At 42.2% G+C, this 17,205-nt stretch overlaps 1 protein-coding gene across 1 annotated transcript; it reads left to right on the top strand.

Moving 5' to 3' along the window:
• Nucleotides 1-405: 405 nt before the first annotated feature.
• On the top strand, nt 406-15,697 carry LOC109995709 (cAMP-regulated D2 protein). The gene is made up of 8 exons (XM_065951576.1): nt 406-910; nt 1,778-1,979; nt 2,293-2,426; nt 2,729-2,856; nt 3,053-3,171; nt 4,273-4,413; nt 5,179-5,351; nt 13,812-15,697. Exons 1-8 carry the CDS (start codon nt 425-427, stop codon nt 14,262-14,264), a joined length of 1,836 nt encoding a protein of 611 aa, XP_065807648.1. The 5' UTR covers nt 406-424; the 3' UTR covers nt 14,265-15,697.
• The last annotated feature ends 1,508 nt before the right edge of the window (nt 15,698-17,205 follow it).

Genomic DNA, 17,205 nt, shown 5'->3' with positions numbered 1-17,205 from the left:
TTTGAGCTGCACAGTTTTTTGTTTTTTGAAGAAACTTCAGTCACTGACAAACAAAAACAGGAGGATAAAAATGTAACACTTTTTGCTTATTTCTGAAGCTTTTTTTTTATAACTTATCCTCATATACCTTCTGTGTGTGACACTGTGATTAAATTATGGTAAGGACAGACGACTTGTCCCTCATTAGTCGTCCTGCATCACTGTCTCTTTTCAGGGTCTACTGGACGGCACTCAGCAGTCACACAGAGCAGCTTTTGTCTGATGAATCTTAACAAGCCATGAGCTAAATTGGAGTCACAAGTGTGCACAGTTTGCGGACAGTTTCAGGCTGCAAGCCGTCTACCTCTGCTTTATTCCTTACAAATCATGATCTGAGCAGCAGAGTCTGGAGGAGTGTGAGAGTGTGAGAGTGTTCTAGCACAATATGGAGAGCTGGCTCTGTTTTCTGCTGCTGTGCACACTAAGTTCAGTGCCTGCCTCGGGAGAGCAGACAAGAAATGATGATGACATCGACCTTGTCAGCTTTCTGAGGAGTATCTACTCGGGGCTACTGGTGAGAGACGAGCCGTTCATCATCAACAGAGACTTTGAGATAAACTCCCTGAAGGAGCTGGGACGCCCTGCAGACTTCTCCATCACGGAGCAGACCAAGGATAAACCAGTCAGACAGGATTCAAATGCAGCTCCGGGACCTGTGGTGTTAACTAAAGACGGACAGATCAAGGGGGTGACGGTGGATAAGAGTCATATTTTCTATGGGGTGCCGTTTGCGGATCCTCCCGTCGGGGCTTATCGCTGGAAGCCCCCCAGACCTGTGAGTCCTTGGCCGGGGGTTTATGATGCCTCCTTTCCCAGGGCGGCGTGCATGCAGGCCTGCAGTGGACCAATCTCAGAGGAGTGTTCCCGGATAGTAAGATACAACAACAATTCTATAATTGTGGTGATATTTCACTTTCTGGTAAAAGACTTTGAACTTGTGGTACTTTGGCACAGAAACTTTTGGTAACTGTTGATTTTGGCGACCCCTGTCGACAAAGTGGTACCTATTATCTCTTGGCTTATTTTGTCTTGCACGTGTCAGTTGTGATTTACATTTTTTTTTTTTTTTTTTACAAAAATCTCATCCTGCTTTGTTGAAAGAGTCAAATGTATCACTCATCGAGAGGATTCTGGCAATAAAATATAACTCTTTAGAGACAGTAAATCTTTATGCTGATTTGTATGTATTAACATAAAGACATCAGCTTTAATTAGTTTTTTTAGAAGAAAACTCCTCACAGGAGATTTAAATACAAGGACATCATATAGATGCATAAAGCTAAGTTAAAGTTGACAGAACTAAAGAGCAGCCAATATTTTAACGAGTCTGAGCTAAGCCATGCACATATTTAAGACGGATCGTTCAGACTCCAAGATGGTATTTATTTATTACAATACAACTATTGTATGCCAAGAAATTGTATTTTCATCTTGTGCAGCTCTTGATACACCCAACTGTCTCTCCCTGCAAAAGCTTTACCAGGGCTAGCAAAAATAATGATGTCATGATTCTAAAGCAGTGGTTTAGCAACCCTTTTTCCTTAGCGGTTCCTTGGGTTTCACCTAAACCCAATGTTGTTAGCCTTTAAAATGTTAGTGTGTTACCTAAAAGTTGTTAAAAAGACATCAACATTAAAGATAATTGTACCAGAACAAACAGAAATTCAAAGATGAAAACCAACCGACATTGTTTTTGATCAACAGATTTAATGAACATTTTCTCTTTGGTCCTCAAAAGGTGAGCGAGGACTGTCTCTACCTGAACATCTTCGTCCCTCTGGATGTGGACTTCAGCTCCCCTCTGAGGAGCACACTGCCCGTCATGGTGTGGATCCACGGCGGGGATTTCATCGCTGGTTCTGCCTCCAAGCCGCTGTATGATGGACGCTTCATCAGTAACTTCACACACACTGTTGTCGTTAGCATGGAGTACAGACTGGGTGAGGAGCTTTAATGTGGACATCAATGAGGTTCTTTAAGGCATTATCTTAATTGTACTGTTTGGAGCTGGAGCAAACATCTTGTGGAGCTCTTTATTCATATAGTTAAAATAATATTGTGTTTGTTGTTGAAGTACTTTAGTGTATGTGTGTGAAGCTTGATGATGTGCAGTATTATTATTTTAAATGACTGAGCCTGTTGGTAATTACTCTGCTGTCCCGCAACACTGAAAACAGAGGCACGGAGGAAAATGAATGTCTGGTTGGAGTCACTTACATCTTTCTGATCATGTCGATTCGTGCATGATTTAAGGTGCCTTTGGGTTCCTGGTGTCGGGGAAAGACCCCCACACCTCAGCTGTGGGAAATTATGGGATCTTGGACCAGCAGGCGGCTCTCCTTTGGGTCCAACAGAACATCGCAGGGTTTGGAGGGGATCCCAGCAAGGTACCCAAGCAGACACACACACACACACACATGCACAACTAGATTACCCCCCCATCAGTTTTTCTATGCCCACTCAAATATGTATCACACAACTCTAACCAACATTTAACTCTCTGAGTATTTTCCTGCATGTTGTTTTAAATACATTTGAAAGTAGGCCAATGAAAACAAATGTCCTATAAATGTTCCACCCTCGTGGCAGAATTTGTAAATCCATAAATATATGAACACAGATAACTGTAAAGTTGTGTTACACAAGTTTGAATCCATTTCTTGGGAAGTAAACCTCTTCTTTTTTCCAGGTGACAGTATTTGGGGAGAGTGCAGGTGCTCAGTCAGTGAGTCTTCACCTGATGATCCAGAGCAGTAAACCTCTGTTTAAACAGGCTGTGCTGCAGAGTCTGCCCTTCTCCATCCCTCTCAAGACCAGGTGACTGATGTCTCACTCATTTGTGCTTTTTGCTAATATTACTAAATATTACAGACTTGATGTGCTGACATAAGCCTGAGTTTTCCTCTTTAACTTTCTGACAGTCAGAGGGATGTTCTTGTGTCGCCTGCATGCTTCCAGTCACAGACAACCTCGATCTGAACTGTTTTTCTGTCTCTATTCGACTCTGTCCCAGACACGACGCCCTGAAGCTGGGAAAAGACTTCGCCAAACAGACCAACTGCTCAGTGAGCGACATCGTCTGCCTGCTGTCTCTCTCTCCACAGGCCGTCCTGGCCGCCCAGATGAAAACAAGTAGGGCGCCCGAAAAACACCGGCCCACACTCAGCAGGTTTAGAGCAGCGCTCAGGGCTGCCCACACGTTTACATAAGAAGGCTGATATAGTATGTTTCTCCAAAAGATGATGAAAAAGATAATTTTGATCCGGCGCTCTGACTTATAGGAAAACAAAGTGGTGTAATCTGAGGGATAGTGGCCCTGAGGGGTAATTAGAGGGATTTACTGCCTTGTAGCACAAATCGACTGTAATATATCTGCAGGGGTGATGCTGTTATTGATCAGCTGACTCATGATAACATGACCAATTCCAGCCCCAAAAAATCTGTGGATATTGGAGACAAAAATGTCAAGTCTAGTGAATTAGGAAAAAGGGCGTTCAAGTATGCTGCTCTGCGGGAGCTGGTTTCCTTGAATGTTTTTAAAGGTCGCCTTCATGATCTGGAGGCAGAAATATCTGACTGTAGATGTTTTAGCTAACTCGTGTTGCCCTTTTTGATCGCTTTGTTGCTGATGACTTATGACAGATTCTGATGAACTGGTTCTTTTTGTGATTCCTGTATTTATGTTTTATTGTTGTTCAGTGTTTTATGTCTGAAACCCTGTAATTGTGCTGCTGCCTGTCTTGGCCAGGACGCTCTTGTAAAAGAGATTTTTAATCTCAATGAGACTTTTTCCTGGTTAAATGAACAATCAAAAATAGTTGCATCATTTTCATGTTTCACTTCCCTCTCTGGGCTGCACGGTGGTGCGGTTGGTTAGTGCTGCTGCCTCACAGCGAGGTGGTTCAAATCCCCGTCAGTCAGGGTCCCTCTGTGTGGAGTTTGCATGTTCTAGGCTAACTTGTCACTCTAAATTGTAAATATGTGTTTGGTTGTCTGTCTCTATATGTCAGCCCTATGACTGACTGGCTAACAGTCCAGGGTGTAACCCCGCCTCTCACCCAATGACAGCTGCGATCGGCTCCAGCCCCTCATGACCCCGATTGGAAACAAGCGTTCGAGATAATGGATGGATAGTACTTTCTCTGTACAGCTTTGGTCTGAAAGATACATGTCCTTTTTTTTGTGTAAATCAGATGAGTTTACCACCGGACGCGATGTGTTTTTTGATTTCAGGTTCCAAGATTGTGAACCCGTTTAGGTTTCTGGAGGTTTTCGAGACGTGGGGTCCCCACATCGACGGGGAGTTCATAAAAGAGCAAGCTGTGACTGCCTTCCTGAAGGGCCACTGGCAGAAGGAGAAGCAAGTGCTGCTGGGTAAGAAACCAAAGCAGAGACAGTAAACTTCTTCATATTTCTGTAGAGTTAGAATTCATATTTGATATTATTAGGTATTATGAATAGTTCAAATAAGGAGCAGCAGTAGACCAAGAATGAAATACAAAAATTAAAATAGAAAATAGATAAAGTAGACCATGAAGCGCTCCTGTATAGATCCTTGCTTGTGTTGTACTTACTCTCAGAAGTCCGCCTCTTTGGACAAAAGTGTCTGAAAGGAATTATAAAACTGTTGAAAAAAGCTAAACAATTCTTCCTCCACTGCTCAGATGACTACTATCAAACCGTTTGATTTTTGACTTTGACATTTAACATTTACAGATTTATAAAAAGCTTGGCCTGAGGTGGGGAACTATGTGAATGCACTCAGAAGCATGTACCACAAATCATGCTGTAAATATTTCAGTGAGAGAAAGACTAGAAAAAACTTTTAGAACATGTTTTCAGAATTGAGTATCAGCAAAAATAAAATAGAGCAACGCCAGGAGCCCATTGATGTGAAGACTCCCAAGATCCTTACAGAGCTAAAGGCGATGTTAGAAATCCTGAGTAAAAACTGAGCAGTCTCGTCAATACAGGTGAAAGCTGCAGCCTAATTACTTTTGGGTGCAAACCGCCTGAAGTCATGACAAGAAGTCAACATGCAGAGGAGACAAAAGACAAAAGGGTTGTGTGAGTGTGTAACGAGAAGGCTGCAGGCAAGATCCAGTCTACAGGCCGAGGCTGATCTTTTCTGTCCTTTAGGTACTACCTCAGAGGAAGGGGTGATCTTTGTGTATGGTGTCTTCAACAAGCCGGTGTCTGCAATAGAGAGCACGGTGTACATCACCGCCATCTTTAAACAACACGCCCTGCGGATCCTGCACAAGTACCTTCCTCTGTACAGGGACACCGACCGCAGGAACATGCTCGCTCAGGTAAGAGGAGCTCCAACCGCAGACAGTGTCTCTATATGTCAAACATATGAGGAGGAGCATGCTTAGTCTTTGTGTCTATCGGTAATTACTGAAAACACATACTGTACATCACAAGTACATAGCTTTTTTTTGTTTTAAACAGGAAGCTAAGGTTCAAACTCTTCAAATTTGGATTCTTATCACTGGCCGTCGGGGGGGGGGAATCTATTTTTTGCAAAAAATAGTGATAGTGTGCAGAAATTCCCCCACTTCCCCTTTGATTTATTACCATATCAAAGATTTTCCTAAAACGTTTACAGGCCTAATTGCGTTTGTAAGTCTCGTCTCAACACAATATGGTGTTCATTTTGTGAACTATAGTCCCATTTATCGGATATTCTTAAATAAAGCTGTAGTGGCTATTTGTCCAAAACAAAAAAAATCTAAATAAACTAATATCAAACATAATCAAATGACCACTGATGCACCATGGGGGATGTGATGCACGCAGGCAAATAAAGTCCAATGTCCATGCAAGAGATCTGCGGTTTTTTTTGGTGGTTTAATTGGTTGAAAAGAAAGCAAACAAAAGAACAAAAAAAGCCTCTCTTGCGCTGGTAAAAAACCATAGGCCCACCCAGGTGCATGCTGGTCCTCTACCTGCCTCTTAACCTGAATAACCTCTGGTGCCCACAGTGTTACCCAAATACCTAACAAAAACACTAGTGCAAAACTAAATTTACTAAACAAATAACTAGCAAAAGAAAATATTACCCAAAATCTATTCTAAATAAAGAAAACATGAGAATAATTAAATAAACAATAACACCCAAAAATTAGTAAACTAAATACCAAAACTAATTCAAACCACAATTAAATCGCTCTAACAAAATCAGGGCAGGATGCTGCAGGGTCGAGCTGCCTTTGATAACAAAATGCTGGCCTGTAAACCAGGCTGGGTAGAACAATGTGTAACCACCATGTCATTCAATTATTCTTACTTCTATTGTATGTTATGCCCTGCCTTCTGAGACGCTAATGCAGAGGTCAGATACACGTTATAATCACAATCTTAGCCCGATCCAGCAGACGTAGGGATTTGGATTTTCTTTTTTTTAAACATTGCTGTACATATATAAGGTCAACACTTTTTTATTTTTTATATTCAGGTAATTGCAATTTAAATTACACATATATTTTTATCCCTGCACGGGTTATGTACATTTCTTGTATAAGTCTATTTTTTAATTGCACAGTTTAAGTTTGATTCATCTAGGGGTATTCTTTAAATCTTTTTTCAGGTTAATATATATGTATGGGGGGGTGGGCGTCGGTTTTGTGGTTAATTTGTAACAAATGTTTCATGTCATGTACGTCTTTGTAACCTGCTACTGGATCTGTCTATCTGTCTATCTTGTCCCGTAGAGTTCGTCATCGCTAACCACATTAAGGCCACACAGGCTTCCTGCCTTCTCTGATGTGTTCTGTCACGGCAGTAATGTTGACCAATGAGAGCACAGAGCTCTCTGCACGCACAGTAGTTACGAGTGTAGACAAACAAAATGGTGTAGCCAAAGAACAATGATGAAGTTTGTGCTGCTCGATCGACCTGAGAGAGTAAAAGTTTCTTGAGCTCTTCTAACAGTTGTTTACACTCTTTTTTTTCCAGGTGTTGTCTAGCCCCGCCCCTCTTTTTCCAAGCGTCATTACGGTCAATCGTCATGATTGGTCGGGTACCATCGTGTAGTCTGTCATGTCTGTCGGTCAATAAATGTATGACTCTGTGATCTCCCGAGCTGACACAGTGAACGTCAGAACAAACAAAAAGAGCATTAAGTCTGACATCGGGCTAAGTTGTTCCGGCTTTGGATACATTTTCCAGGAGGCTATGTTAGGCTTCTCTGTAGGAACAGGGTTATGTGACATTAGGTCAGCACAAATGTCAAGCTGCACAGTTGCAGATTCTCAGTCTTGTTGAAAAAACACAGGAGAGTGTTTCTCTATCATCAACCCTCTTTCATAAAAAAAGCATGACCCCCAAAGCTTCCCCTCAAACACTTTTCATTTTGTTCAAACCTTCCTGTAAACTGTTAATTTAAACAAAAAACAATGAAGAAGCAATGGATGAAAAAAAATATAATCAAAGTAGCAAAGTGTTTTCAAAAGACTAATTATAAAAAACCATTTGGGATGCTGCGTTTCTTCTGTGACAGGACGCTCTAATTAAAGCTCAGAGACAGTAAAAGTTTAGAGAGAAAGGTTCAGTTTATAAAAAGGCGAGGGAAGTGAAGCGAGCAGTTTTTGATCAGCAAATTGTATATAATTAAAATGCTTTCATTTGCTTTGTCTTTACATTAGAGGCTCTCCAGTGGCTGCCAGGAAACTGTCAGCCAGTTTTTAGCAGGATTATTTTTAGACAGTAACCTCTTGTTTGTCTGTGTTTAAATTAGTGTGAGAAATGCAAAGAAATATGGCCGCGTGTGTTCACTATAACCTGCACTTTAAGAGCTTATTCTCCCTATATTATTACACTTAGACTAAAAGTAGACACACACAGTCACCCACCCACACACACACACACACACACACACACACACACACACACACACACACACTTTGCATCAATAAACACCCATTCAGGGGCTTAGAGAGGCAGGCAGTCATGCATGGATCGATGTCCCACCCAGCCCGAGCTCAGCGTGAAACGAGGACTGTCTCTGGTTCCCCCTCCAGCTTCTCCACGTCTAATGAGCCTGATGGGGAATTCTAAACAATATTTCTCTTTTGCAAAAAAAAAAAAAACCACTAGCATTAGATCAGATAAGCTAATGATGAACTTTATCAACATTCAGCAGACTTCATATCCTTATAAAACAGCTCCCTTTCTTCTCAAACACAGCTCCTGTTTCTGTCCTACAGAGGGAGCTAAAACTCCAGCATTTCTTCTTTATTCTCTCACTCCACAGTTTTTCATTTGTGTTTGTGAAGCATGTGCAGCGACTGGAGTCAGAGCGTGTCTGTTTGTGATGCAGCCTGTGCCAGAGCAACGCAGTGGGGGGGGGGGGGGGGGGGGGGGGGGCATGCTGCTTCACTTCACGTCGACAGAGCATGTGAGCGTCTTCTTTTTAAGGATGTGTCCATTCAGAGCAGAAGTGAAGCCACTTTTCACACCTCGCATCGCTTTTGACACTTGACAGAAGGATTATTTGTGTTTACTGAGCATTCAAAACCCTTCACCTTTCCAGATGTACTGAACACCCAAATGCAGTTGTGTCTGGGTTTATGACATCATCCTGAGGTTTAAAGAAACTGTACTTGGATATGTTCACTTCCACTTCCAGTTACTTGAGGTCGACTAAAGTTTGATGAGCTGTTAGCTTTGTCGAGCTAAGTTTCAGGGTTTCTAGATTAAACCGCAACAACATCTGTCTGATTCCGCAGAGGCGGAGCCAGACTTTTTTCACTGGGGTGGCGATCGCCATTTACAGGTGATTGCTTTCTTTCTTTTTTCGCTGCTACTGCTGTAAGTATTTTCAGGAGATATCCATCATCTCCTTTTATTCCTTCTGGCAGATCACCCAAATAAACAGAGATACAAGTCACTGCATCAGTAGTTGTCCAAGAATCTGCTTCATGGGGACTAGAGGTCCATAACAGCAGGCCGTCCCCTCCAAGAATGTGGTTAGTCGCTAAGATTTACAGACTCAGAGAGAGGGAGAGAGAGAGGGAGAGAGAGGGGGGGGAGAGAGATAGGAGCTCAAGGTGCCAGATCCCCCGGTAGTCTAAGGGTGTCACTGCTACTGTGCAAAGCTGTGCCAGCTATTTGTTCACTTTGTGCACAAACAACACAATACACATATACACATTGAAACGGGTGAACAGCTTTCTAAATGAATGTTATAGTTAATTGTTAATGCTAATAGTCTGCAGCTGTAGCAGCTCAACATGAGTTGCTCCATATTTTGGGTGTGTAGCTTAAATCAATAAAACAGCTTTTGTGATTCACACTGCCATGCCTGCACTACAACAGACTCAATGCAGATTTAGAAACCAGGCTTCAGAAGAATCAGACAGTGAAGAAGATTGTCTGCTATAGTATCTTAACATAAACTCATGCATTCCTATTTTTTGTCAAGGCGTTTTTTAGTCTACGGTTTTCATCCATTATGCCTTATCACAGTGTGTTTATATCTTAGTGTTGAGCTGTGAGTTTGTAGCTGTGGAGCTGGAGTAGTTCATGATGACACAGAAGAAGACCTCCAGCAGTTTTTTCTCCTTCTCAGGATCGTTGATGCAAAGTGCGAGATGGAGACCTCTGGGTGCTGCAGAGGGGTCACAAGGTGACTCTCTTGGACATATTTAGTATTCAGTCACAGTTCATGGAGCAGAAGGGAGACTGTGGAGTCACAACTGTAGCCTGACCTCCCACACACACACACACACACACACACACACACACACACACACACACACACACACACACACACACACACACACACACACCTATTGCATCTCTTCATGAAGGGAATTTCTCCAGAGAACTGAGCGGGTCAGCAGAAATGTCAAGCAGTCCGTCACAGAGGAAGCCGATGTGGAGAGCTCAGTGTCCAGCCTTTTGTCACATTTATAGTTTTGTGGTGTGTATTTCCTCTCTTTTACACAAACTCAGATAACACAAAGATATACCCCTCCATTCGGACTGATATGAAGCTGCTGAAAAGCTTCTGGCTGAAGCTTATTGTGTCAAAACTGGTTCACAAAACTCACAAAAAAAACAAACTGATTGACTATTTGTTAATACAAAAAAATGACACAAACTTTTGTAGTCTTTGAGAAAATTGCATAAAGGAAATCAATCATTTGCTTCTGATATCTCGGGCCTCTGTACAACATCACACAGAGATGTGCAGATCCACTCAGTTTGAGGGTGTGTTTTAATTTTGAGTGGACGAATATTTGCTTAATTTGCTTTTATAGTAGTTGGATTACTTGGCACTCTGTTAGTGCATGATAACAATGTGACACAAATGTTGGGAAGGAATGTACCCAACAGCAAACACTGCTCTCATAGGTTAACCTAACTAGACGCTGTAGAGGCAGATTTTAATTTGAAAGGTTGCAAAAACAGCTCAGATGGTGTAGAAGTTGAACTGACTTTTCAGTTGATATATAATCATCTGTAAACTTTTTCCTCATGAGGTTACAATCTCAGTTGTGACCGTTTCAAGACTTATTCAGAACAGTAAGAGATTTTTTAGGTAAATTATCATCCCATTAGGAAAAAGATGTTAAAGGCCTCATATTCTTTTCTCCTTTTTAACCAGTTTAAGTAATTCTCAAAGCTCCCAAAACATGTGTGTGAAGTTTCTTGTTCTAAATCCACTCTGATCCTGTATTTGATCATGTCTATAAACCCCTCTATTCCAGCCCTGCTCAGAACAGGCTGTTTCTTTTTTCTTTACCTTTAAATATGTAAATGAGCGGTGTCTGACTACGCCCCCTCTCTGGAAGGGCTCGGGTGTCTCGGGCTTTCTCTCTCCATGCCCTTATGTCTACGGTGAGAAGGCAGACTCAGAGGGCAGAACAAACACCTAGCTGTGGGAGTGTCACCCACCTGGGGGAGGGGCTACTGCTCTTTGTGATGTCATGAAGGGAAAATCTCCAAACAGCCTGTTTGAGCACACATTTTCTGAAAAGTGGAGCAGGCAGAAGACGCAGACCATTATGAACTTTTCTCATAATTTAGGAGTTTGTAGAGACACTAGAGACACAGGTTGGTGTTAGGAAAACATGGTAAAGAGTATTTTGTATATATGTGACCTTTAAAGCATCGTGTGCTTTTGTGATTGAGAAGTCGGCCCCACAATTGTCTATCAATCAGGATAGAAGCGCAACAAAAGGTATTCACCCTGTAGGTCAAATATGGTCAGTTAGTGTTCAGTCACAGTATGCGCCAGTGTATGAATCTATTTGAACATGAAACAGAAATATATGTGTGTGAAGAAGTGAATGTGTGAATGTGTGTCCATCCCTCCCTCAGTCAGCCCGCATGTGTTCAGGTGTCAGACCTGCAGTTGTGTGGGCGCAGGTTGTGTGCTGCTGGAAAAGACACACTGGTTTCCAGGTAACAGGCAGAAGAAGACGTCCTATCTTCATTTTTCTTTTTTGCTTCCTTTTAGCCGAGAGGGAACAATCGTTCTTCGGCTGCTCTGCCCCAGCCCCTCTCTTTGTAGATATCCCGCTAATGAGGTTTATTCTCTTTCTTTTCTTCTGAAACACTAAACACACAAAAACACAGAAACAAAGAGGCTGCGGTGGAAAGCCTAATCCTCCAACAGTGCGTTACTTTTTCATCTGGCAAAGCAGCTTGTATTTCCAGGATTCATTGTCCCAAAGAACAAGTGAACGGTGTCATTTTTACAATCATACCAGAATTTACAACACTATATCAGCCAGGGCTCAAAGTCCCAAAGCTCCTGTACATAATTCACCTGTCATAAGAAGAAATCACACTTCATAGTGAGTTCGAGCTTTTACCCTCAGGTTGTCGTTCAGAGCTCCTGAGGAACACCAAAAGACTCCAGGTTTCATTTGTCCCCGTTGCAATGACTACATTAAATATCAGTTAGTCCTCAGGTTGCTCTTCTTGCACTTACTGCACATTTGTGTTCTGATTTTATAACTCTGTTTTTATTTTTATTTTACTGCGATGTTGTCCTTGTGTTTGTCGTCTTCTGTCTGCTCCTGCTGCAAGACCAATTTCCCCTTGTGAGACAACAAAGAATCAGTATCAAGACCGAGCAAGCTTTGTGTTGAATTAGACTGAGACGAGAAATGATATGTTCTTCATCAGATTTAGTGATAAGATACCATAATACAAAATGTATATACAGTTAAAAAGACATATAAATAAAGTTTTAAATGCTGACAAGTTATACATAATTTGTTAATCTGAAGGCCAGTAGTCTCTCAGAAAAGTGTTGTTTAGGGCAGGGGGGGGGGGGGGGGTTCCCAAACCAGAAAAAAACGATGCTAGCAACTGCAACCCATTGTGCCAAAGAGGTGGTCAAAATGTTTAATGTTGTGCAAAGCGAGGCACACTATTGCCCAAACATGTATTATTAATTTAGTAATTTAATGGAAGAAACGCTTGAAGTAGAAAACCCGTAATCTCTTACATTTTTGTATTTTTCACAATAATGGATAATATTTTTGATTTTTATGTTTTTGGAATGAATCATGCGACCTCTCAGTGTCTCATGACCCCCCGGGGGGTCCTGACCCCCACTTTGGAAACCACTGGTATAGGGTATTATATAAAGTTTCTACTTACACGTGTTTTGTATCATTCCATTCAGAGTAAGCCTCTTCATGTGTTATTATTGTAGCATGAAATACATTGGAACTGGCTATATTTAGAAAAAGGTGGGAATTAGAAATAAAAGACTTCAATTACAGGAAAAAAACAACATGACATTGAAAAACCAGTGAGGGACCTTTGTGTGATGATGCCCAGGATTGAAAAAGTGTTTTCAGGAGATGAGGAAATGTATTTGTAGTAATAAAAGAACATCCTTTGTAAGGCCACGGTTTCTGTTTGTGTGCTGTGAGTCACATCAGTTCATGAAGGGCACCCATGAAAAAATGACAACAAAGGCGTATGAGGCTTAAATTATCCTCCTGTCTGACACAAGCAGCACTGTGAGCCTCTGTTTTATATCAGGATAGTATGTGTACTGTGGCAATGCTTAACATGGATTTTAATTAGTTTAGAAAGGAGGCATGCCTAATCATCAATCAACCTGATTACTGCTCAGGATAAATGGTCAAAGTGAGTACAAGCATGAATCTTTGCACAGGATTTCATGGGAATTGGTTCTGTATTTGAGGTATTTTTTACTCAAAACCACAAAAGTTAAGGTCAAGATAGTGCTAAGCAACACGTCAGAGGATCAACATTTTTAGAAGCCCATTACAACAAAATAATCCAAGAAAACATCTTCCTGGGACCAATAATGTCTGTACAAATACAATCTGCTTTGAGATATTTAGGTTTAGAGACATAGGCTCTAATTAAAGAAGTGTTAGCCTCCTTCATGTCACCAATACGTTTGTGGACTACAGTTTGTAATCCTCAAGTCGGGCATTTGTCCCCATCTTGAGTTCTTTTTTTTTTAAAGCCAGAGGTGATCATCTTTGTACTAGATCTGTGGATTTATAAGGAGCCAGGGTCTAAAGGGTCTCTGGCCAGACACACCTAGTATTGTTTCCGCAGAAAGTCTGAGTGAGCTGATGTGAGAACGCATCCCGATACTTCTCCAGAGAATGTGTAGGTGTGACCTGCAGTGTAAAGGCGCTTAAAGACAAGCTTTCTAGTCCAGTCCATTTACAAATCCATGAAATCACAGAGTTGACGGACAGACTGAATGTTCCATCAAGCTAATCTGCAAGCTAACCGGGTGTTTGTCTTCCCTCTCCCAGATTGTCACAGACTACGTCTTCCTGTGTCCTTCCAGGAGGTCGGCGCGGGCAGCCACAGCAGCGGGAAGCGAGGCGTGGATGTACACGTTCGACCACGTGGCGTCGGATCACCGCGTGTGGTCAGGTCTGACTTTCTGCTATCAGCACGTCTGCCACGGCGCCGAGCTGCCTTTTCTCTTCCACTCCGCCTCGGTTGCCAACTTCACGCTCTCGCCTCCCGAGAAGCTGCTGTCCAATCGGATGCTGTGTTACTGGGGCGCCTTCGCTCACACCGGCAACCCCTCCTCGCGGGTCCAACAGTCGACTTTCTGCCGAGAGCAGCGTCTCCCCGTTTGGCCGCGCTACTCTGACACCAGTGGCTGGCTGATGATGAACCTGACAGTTCGGTCACACGCACAGGTCGGAACCAGGAACCATGTGTGCGACTTCTGGGACCACCTGGGAATCTATTAGCAAGGGACAGGGTGATGGGAGGGGGGGGAGGGGGTGTTGGGCTGCTTTGCATTAAAGTAGAATCAAAACATGCTGACCTCTTTGTTCTGGAGATGAATTGTCCTTCACAGCCTACAACCTCCTGGTAACTCCGCCTCCCCATCAGACTCCGAGATACTCGTCTCAGTCATGTTTTTTCTTGTATTCTTCTTGTTTCTCGTCTATGTAAAGCACCAGAGGGTCCTTTGAATTCAATTTGTCTTTATGATAAGGAAGGGCTACCTGAATTTGTTTGATTTTTAACTTCTTATTATTTTTGATAATTATATTCCTGTTTCTTGAGCTGTTGTGACAAAAAATTTCCCCCCAATGGATGTTAACCCTGAAACAGAAGAGGGCAAATCCTTTGAATGTAAATGTTCTTGGTCTTCTATAATCAAACTTTAATATCTCACCACTTCTGCAGCTGCTGTAAAGAATGCACATTTAGTCTTTAAGTTTGAATAAAGAGACGCCGGTTATAGCTGCACCTAGACACAGATGCCCTAGCAGTGAGGTCATGCCGCATGAATGGGGCAAAAAGCCCCAAAAATGCATTTAAAAAAAAAATCTCTCTCTGAGTTACTGAGCTGGTTTGTTGTATTTTCTCTTAATGAAGTTTGCCGTGCTGTTCGTACCAACTGTCTCTGTGTTTTTCTTATACACAAAGACGCCGCCGTCGCTGCCATGGTGGGAGAAGAGTTTTCCAAACTGAAAGCAAATAAATACACAAACAGTCAGAGTTTGTTTTTCCCTTCTGAGAGCTACACAGATGCTCCTGACATCAACAGTGTTGTCTTTGTCCAACACTTAATTCCAGACTGAACGTCTCAACAACTGTTCAGAGGTTTCATTCAGGTGACCAGCGTGGAGGCTCGGAGGGTAAAAAAACACTGGCGGCCATGTTTCTCTTTCAAACATGTTTACATCACCTTGACGACCACAGAAAAAAAACAGAGACACTATTAGACACCTGAGACCCTTACAGCACCTATAGGACACTATTTCAATCTCTAAACTCAGCAAAGTCTTTATCAGAAACTTAATTTGGCGATATTTACTTTCTAAACCTTAGACTGTATATTAACATGGACAGAGCATCAGGCGCCTGGGAGTGAAGCCAAAAGAAGCAGGTCGGATTTTTCTAGAACCCTGGTTTAACACTGTTGCTTTGTCCACCACACAGCTTCACCAAACACGCTTAAAACTCAGCATGTTTTTATGAAAGCACTTCATTTGGTCGGAAAAACGTAGATTTTCCTCGTCAAATTCCCTGATTCCGAGACAAGTTGTAAGTCCTTAATGATGATTGTTTGTTTTTTAATCTGTATTGCTCTTGTTTCATGTACTGCACTTTGGTCAGCTGTTGCTGTTTTTAAATGTGCTTTATAAATAAATGTGATTGATTGATTGATTGATGATGTCATCTCAAGTCCAAAGTCATCAATTCTGTGACTCAACTCAAAGTCATGTGACTCGAGTCCAGACCTCTAGTCAAAATTGAATCAAAGGATGACTCAACTGGAGCTGTGAGGCTATTTTCCTCAGTCGTCTGAGAGAAGCTTACAGCAGTCCAGTCACAAGCCTGTTCCTCTGACCTCCAGACCTCCCAGTCGTCTCACCGTAACACCTCCAGAGACCTCTGACACAAAGTCTACTGCGGACTCTTCTGTTTATACTGGCAATTAAAAAATAACCACAATACACACATGCAGAAGCGATTTTATTGGCTGTTTACACACACTCATTGATTGGTAGAGTCTGACATGTGGGGCGTGTGTAGTCCACCTCATTATTTCTGCAGACATTCACTTCGCTGTCATTTGGCATCAAACACAGCCGGCACTGCGACAGAGCTGTCTGAGACGGCCGCACAGCTAATCAATTTCTGTTCATCCCCGCTCCTCGCCCACTGATGGACGCTCACAGGGGGTCTCTCCCCCCCCCCCCCCCCCCCCCGCCGAAATCCTGCTGCTTGTTATAATGACAACTGATAACAGAAAGACTGAGTGAGAGGGAGTGAGAGCTGCCCGGATCATTTCGGAAAGGTTATGGAATCAATGTCTGGCTGTCTCTCTCAGGCTCTAAATCACGGCTGCTGGCTTTGAATGTTTGCATTCCAATAAAATCTGATTAGGGGCACTGCAGCTGCAATTAAAAATCAAATGACAGCTCCATGTTGCAGCCGGCTTGCTGCTCTGGCTAGCCAGGATACAGCAGGGTGGGAGTCTGTTGTACCCAGCACAACATGTTTTTATTCTAAATTGGCCTCAGGTCAAAGCAACCTGTTTGATAATTTGTGTTTTCATGCCCAGAGAATATTTAATGTGTTGGTAAGGTAGGGATAAAGATACAAGCTCAGCTTAGCATTAAACGGCTCACTGGGCTCTGTAACTTCCTCTGAGGAACTCCTATTTGTGTCCATCTTTTCTCTTCAGTTTTAGATAGATGTTTGTAAATATTTATTTTTTTCTATATCCCAAAGAAATGTCTGGAAAAATTAACAAACTGATCACTGAAATCTCAAGTTTGTCAAGTTTTAGCCAAAATATGACAACAACTTTTTTGTATCATTAATTGCTGGATGTTGGGAAGGAATCTATAGATACTTAAATTACAGCATGTCTGATTTCATAATGTCTTATCCTCTCAAATGTCATTTGTTTCATGCTTTGGTTTCTTACAATAAATGCTAAATTAAATCTCCAGCTCGATAATTGTTTGAAGACACACGGTGCACTTTTTTGCCTCTAATGAAGCACATTTAGTTTTTTCTTTTTTTTGTTGCTCCTGGCTGCATGAAAGAAAAGCAGCAGCAGCACATATGCTGAGATTTGTCTCGACACGGCGAGGGCTCAGGGGCAGATATGCGAGCTGAGACGAGATTAGGACTGCTGTTGTTTATTTCCAAGCTTAAAAACAG

Source organism: Labrus bergylta, chromosome 23 (genome assembly GCF_963930695.1).
Source record: "Labrus bergylta chromosome 23, fLabBer1.1, whole genome shotgun sequence".
NCBI lineage: Eukaryota > Metazoa > Chordata > Actinopteri > Labriformes > Labridae > Labrus > Labrus bergylta.
The sequence above is the reverse complement of the archived record's forward strand: the minus strand, read 5'-3'. Positions and strand labels throughout refer to the sequence as shown.